This window comes from Terrapene carolina, unplaced genomic scaffold, assembly GCF_002925995.2.
Source record: "Terrapene carolina triunguis isolate 2854851 unplaced genomic scaffold, T_m_triunguis-2.0 Scaffold211, whole genome shotgun sequence".
Lineage (NCBI taxonomy): Eukaryota > Metazoa > Chordata > Testudines > Emydidae > Terrapene > Terrapene triunguis.
The window spans coordinates 38940977-38946976 of record NW_020664562.1 but is presented as its reverse complement, the minus strand read 5'-3'; the positions used below and the strand labels follow the sequence as shown (position 1 = coordinate 38946976).

General features: G+C 38.2%; 1 protein-coding gene across 1 annotated transcript in view; it reads left to right on the top strand.

Annotated features, from left to right (window-relative positions):
* LOC113407434 (EF-hand calcium-binding domain-containing protein 7-like) overlaps positions 1–6000 on the top strand; it is a 39498-nt gene that overhangs the window by 1564 nt on the left and 31934 nt on the right. Inside the window, exon 2 of the mRNA XM_026655955.2 lies at positions 2003–2190. Within this exon, the coding sequence (XP_026511740.1) occupies positions 2004–2190 (187 nt within the window). The 5' untranslated portion in view covers position 2003. The remainder of the gene's footprint in view (positions 1–2002; positions 2191–6000) is intronic.

Below are 6000 nucleotides of genomic sequence, written 5' to 3'. Positions count from 1 at the left end.
CGCGCTGGGCCGCGGGCTGGGGCCGGGCCGGGGGCCGGCGGTGCTGGCCCGGGGGTGCTCGGCCAGGGGCCGGCACCCCAGGGCCTGAGCCGAGCCAGGCTGGAGACGCCGGGGCCGGCCGCCGGAGGGGGCCAGACTGGGCCGTGCCTCCTCCCCGCCCCCTTACCTGCTGCCTGCTTCCTGCTTCCCGCGAATCAAATGTTCGCGGGAAGCAGGGGAGGGGGCGGAGTTGGGGCGGGGACTTTGGGTTAGGGGGCGGAGTTGGGGCGGGGAGCGGGGCCGGGGCCCCGTGGAGTGTCCTCATTTGAGACACTCAAAATATGGTAACCCTAGCTAAACCCAGGGTTGTGAGTTCAATCCTTGAGGGGGCCATTTAGGGAACTGGGGTAAAAATCTGTCTGGGGATTGGTCCTGCTTTGAGCAGGGGTTTGGACTAGATGATCTCTTGAGGTCCCTTCTAACCCTAATATTCTATGATTCTTTGTAACAGCCCTTAACATAGTTGAAGACTGTTATCAGCTCCCACCTCAGTCTTCTTTTCTCAAGAATCTTGGGGAGAACTGTTAGGTCATCTAGTCCCTCTCCTTTTCTCTGATGCACAGTTGTTCCTTACTGAATATATATGTTAGTGCTTCATCATCTGTCCAGTTGAGATTTTAATGACCCAAGCCGTGAGCTTCCACCAGTTCCCTTGGAAAACTATTGCACACTAGACTTCAAATAACATTGGCAGCACCTTTGTGCTGCACAAATTGGCAGCACCACCTGCTGCACAAATAATAAATCGGTTGGTAATGAGTGGGCTGAGGGGCATAAACAACAGTTCATATTTTATAAAGCTAGTTACTGGAAAATTAACATTTATTCTCCTTTTCCTCCTTGACTTTAACCCACTTCCATTTTGTGAGTGTAACACTGGTGCTTAATTATAGTGACACCCGTTTGCAGTACCAGACTGCATCACTGTGTCCCTGTGGGGTCCTTCTAATGCCAGTATAATATGAAAGTGTCAGGCAGGCGGTCTGTGTATTATAAATAGGGTACTTCATCCATGATAAGCGATTATTATCTTTCTTTCCCAAGTGGAAAAGACCTATATAACTCAGGAAAGTGCGAGTGATTTAGCCCTCCTGAGTAAGAATCCAATGAGTCCTGAAGGGGACCCTACCTATGCCGTTATCTTGTTGTTCAACTTGAGATATTCAATTTATTATACGGGAATATATTTTCAGAAGTCAACGCTGGATAAAATAATGTTAGAGGCTGTTAGGCCAACAGTACAGCACAATTTAGTGTCCCTCTGTGATGGCCTTCTAAAAACCTTAATCACCTTTGGTAAAGAAGAAAACCACTGTTAAAGTTCACTGCCGTTTATGAGCAAAAGGTGTTATATTCTTGAATTATTTCAATTATTGAAAAAAAATCTGGATTTTTCCCCACTCTGTTTTGTGCAGTTTTGTGGTGGTATTGTTGTAGTTTAAGGTCCTAAATGCTGCAAACGCTTATACCATGCTTAATTTTAAGCATCCGAATAGTTCCATTGATTTGAATGGATATGCTTAACTTTACGTGTTTGAAGGATAGATGTGTAAAATTTTGACAGTGTTTCCACTGTTAGACATGCTTTTAAAGAAATTATAGCTAGGAAAAAAATTCTTCAGAATATGGGCTTTAAACCAGAGAAATCCCTAGAGGCTTAATTCTTATTTTGGCTAAGGATGCATCACCTCATATGGTATCTTGGAAAATTTGCTACTGTGTTTGCATTCGGTGTAGATAAATAAATAATAATGAATATTACTTAGCACTTACATAGTTTAAATTCATGAATATCAAAGCACTTTACAAAGGCAGTTAAGTAGCATTATCCCCATTTTACAACAGAGAAACAGATTCAAAGAGAGTTTAATTGAATCTGTGCGTGAGGGGACAGAACAGAGACATACTTACGCACTATGAAAGCAAAAGCAAAAGACTTTAAATATGTTTGTATTATTCACAGAATGGCCAGCAGTCCTGGAAGTAATGCATCCCTCTCCCGTGAGAAAACCATACTCTCAGAAAATTGTCAAGCAAAGAAATCGCAGTATTCTGAAGAGGAGACTTTTTATATGAACTGCAGAGCAGCCTACCTAGCTGTTTTTAAAAGCAGCTTAGAAAATATTAAATCAAAAGAACAACTCTGTTTAGGTAATGAGTAGGAGATAATTTTCTTTACTTGAATTTTGTGTGTGAAGATTACAGTAGTTGATTTTCAAACCAACAGCCAGCATTTCACTGGTGGAAATACCCCAGCGCGTAATGGAGCTTGGTCACAATAGCTTCTTTTAAGGATTCAGGCAGTTCTTGGTGGGGTTTGGGTTTTCAAGCATCAGTGGCTGTATCTATAAAGACACTTCCAAGGTTTATACCTATTATAAAATATATCATAGTTTTTCAAATAGTTTACAGAAAGTACTTTATCTCAATAGTTTTCATTTCCCTCAAATTCCTAATCTATATTACTAGGTATTGGATGGTTCATGGAAGTGGGAACGATATACAGAGCTTTTCACCTCTAAATCACCACTCTGAATGAGCAAAAGTCAATACCACCTATCAGCTACTGGGGGGCCTAAGTGAGTTATTTAACAGCAGCACATTTGATGGTGGCATCGTTGCCTACTTGAGGTGGGCCTGGATACTGCTCTGTGGTGGTGACATTTTGCAATAAAGTGTTTTCCTCTCTCTGACAAGTGATAAATTACAATGAGTTATTCTCAGTTCAGTTTCTCGTGGACAAGTGTCCCTAGCACAGAAAATCACCATGGCAACTGGCATTAATTGGCACAGTGGTTTGCAGTCTCATCAGAAAAGTTGTTAAATGAGAAATGGAGATTGACCTACCCTTTCACCCCGAGTCATGGTCCCCCAGATCAGGGTTGAGAAACACTGACTATGTGGTATGTGAAAATCTTTCCCTGCCTATGCTGAATGTGTTTTGTGCATAAATGGATGACTTCAGAGTTTCATAAGAACTACGTACATTATTTTTTTTAAAATATAAATGTACCTTAAGTTAAAGCACTTCTCAATTTCCTAAATTTCAAGCCAGATGTTTTATTCTTTTATCAATATTATTTTGGGCTGTCGATTAATCGCAGTTAACTCACGCGATTAAGTCAAAAAAATTAAATGCAATTAAAAAAATTAATCGCGATTAATCGCATCTTTAATCGCACTGTTAAACAATAGAATACCAATTGAAATTTATTAAATATTTTGGATGTTTTTCTACATTTTCATATGTATTGTATTCTGTGTTGTAATTGAAATCAAAGTGTATACTATTTTTTATTACAAATATTTGCACTGTAAAAATAACAAACAAAAGAAATAGTATTTTTCAATTAACCTCATACAAGTACTCTAGTGTAATCTTTGTCTTGAAAGTGCAACTTACAAGTATAGATTTTTTTTGTTATATAACTGCACTCAAAAACAAAACAATGTAAAACTTCAGAGCCTACAAGTCCACTCAGTCCTATTTCTTGTTCAGACAGTCACTAAGACAAAGAAGTTTGTTTACATTTACAGGAGATAATGCTGCCATCTTCTTATTTACAGTGTCACCAGAAAGTGAGAACAGGCATTTGTAGCTGACCTTTGTAGCCAACCTCGCAAGATATTTACGTGCCAGATGTGCTAAAGATTCATATGTCCTTTCCTGTTTCAACCACCATTCCAGGGGACATATACTGTTTCTTTTATTTATCATTTTTACAGGTCTCACTTTCAGGTGACATTGTAAACAAGAAGCAGGCAGCATTATCTCCTGCAAATGTAAACAAACTTGTTTGTCTGAGTGATTGGCTGAACAAGAAGTAGGATTGAGTGGACTTGCAGGCTCTAAAATTTTACATTGTTTTATTTTTGAATGCAGGGTTTTTTATATAATTCTACATTTGTAAGTTCAACTTTCACGATAAAGAGATTGCACTACAGTACTTTTATTAGGTGAATTGAAAAATACTATTTCTTTTGGTTTTTGACAGTGCAAATACTTGTAATCAAAAATTAAATATAAAGTGAGCACTGTACACTTTGTATTCTGTGTTGTAATTTAAATCAATATATTTGAAAATGTAGAAAGCATCCAAAAATATTTAAATAAATAGTATTCTATTATTGTTTAACAGTGCGATTAATCATGATTAATTTTTTTAATCGCTTAACAGCCCTAGTATTATTCTACTTCATTGTGTGATTAGGTGACATCCGCAACAGTCCAACAATGTATCTTTTTGGTTTGGTAAATGCAGTTAGTAGTTGTAAGTATAAATACTTGATTGAAAATTATGATGCTTAGAAAAAGTCTACAAAAATAACTCAAAGTTCCACATCTAATTGGGTGGAACTATGAAAACAACCAATTTACACAGTAAGTGGGGGGAGGGGTAGCTCAGTGGTTTGCGCATTGGCCTGCTAAACCCAGGGTTGTGAGTTCAATCCTTGAGAGGGCCACTTACGGACTTGGGGCAAAATCAGTACTTGGTCCTGCTAGTGAAGGCCGGGGGCTGGACTCAATGACCTTTCAAGGTCCCTTCCAGTTCTAGGAGATAGGATATCTCCATTAATTATTATTTATTAAGTTAGTGAAAAAATGGTTTCTAAGTTGGGCTAGGGGCTGGGAATTGGTTTACTTAAAATGTTTTAATTAGTTATTCTGTTAAATGAATATTTGGAATAGCTTTCACAGTTCCATCTAGAAATCTGTTAAGCTTCAGTGTTGCCAACTTTTATCATGTATCACAGTATTTGGTGTTTTTCTTAAAGCCCCAGCACCTGGAGTCCTATGATTAAGAGAAAAACTTAGCTTACTTTTTTTTTTTAAATAAAAGTTTCTAGGCCTCATGGTTGCAGAGAAAAGCTTGAAAACATGAACCGTAAAAAGGCTAAAAACCAGGAGGCATATAAAAAGAACCCAAATCTGTATTTTTTTTAAAACCCTCATGATTTTGAAACTAATATGATTTTTGAACACTTGGAATTGGCAATGCTGCTGTGTTGCTTGCTAAGGGTTTATCAATAGTAGATTATGGTGCCAGGAAATGGCATCTTTGTAGAAAACCACAGAGGTTATGTAATCACAGAACAAACAAAAAGTAAATAGAAAAGCATTCTGACACACTATGGTCAGTCATAATATTTAGGGGCACTGTACTCCTCTTTTCCTTAGCATAAAATTCATTATCTCCAGACTTTCATTCTCTTTAATCTTTGTCCATACCTACATCATGTGAGCTTTTTACCAGGAAGCCAGTTAGCATGTAAATCTGATGGTTTCATACTGAAAGCTTCTCTCCAAATACCAATACTTGAAATACCATTCTCTAACAAGCATACTCTTTCAGCATATGACTCAGTCTTCTGCAGACTGTCAGGGTTAAGATAGAAGCCCCTGTATAACATCCTAATGATGGTTTTAAAATAAGAGTGGTGTGAACAAATGTCATCTCTTTTATATATGTGCTGTGCCTTTCATCTCTATCCATATGCTACTTGGGCACATAGCAAGTGTTTAGGCATTTTGGTTTCAAGGTCAGCTAAGAAAGGGCAATTACTAGTGCAGGCTCCCAGTCTTCTCAGAGCTGTGTGTGAACTTTTTTTCCCTTTTAAACTTGTAATGTAAGAGTCATTATAGGCTTATGTAAAAGCTTAGCGTAAATCCTGGCAAAGAATCAAATCAGTGGTGTCAATATTGAAGCATCTGTGGTTACATGATGTTTGGTTAATAACACAAACTGTGCTATTAATTTAGAGCCTGCTTCGACAAAACCTTAGAGGAGTCGTAGTTGCTCACTGAATGTACTATAATGTAATGTCCTATCTTGTTACTCAGGTATGTAGCAGAATCCAGTTAAAGAAACATAAATAAAAGATGCAGTCTAAACAATCTTTCAAAAATATGGTCTTGGGAGATATGTTTGTAGCAATCACTGATCTCCCTTGAATGATAAA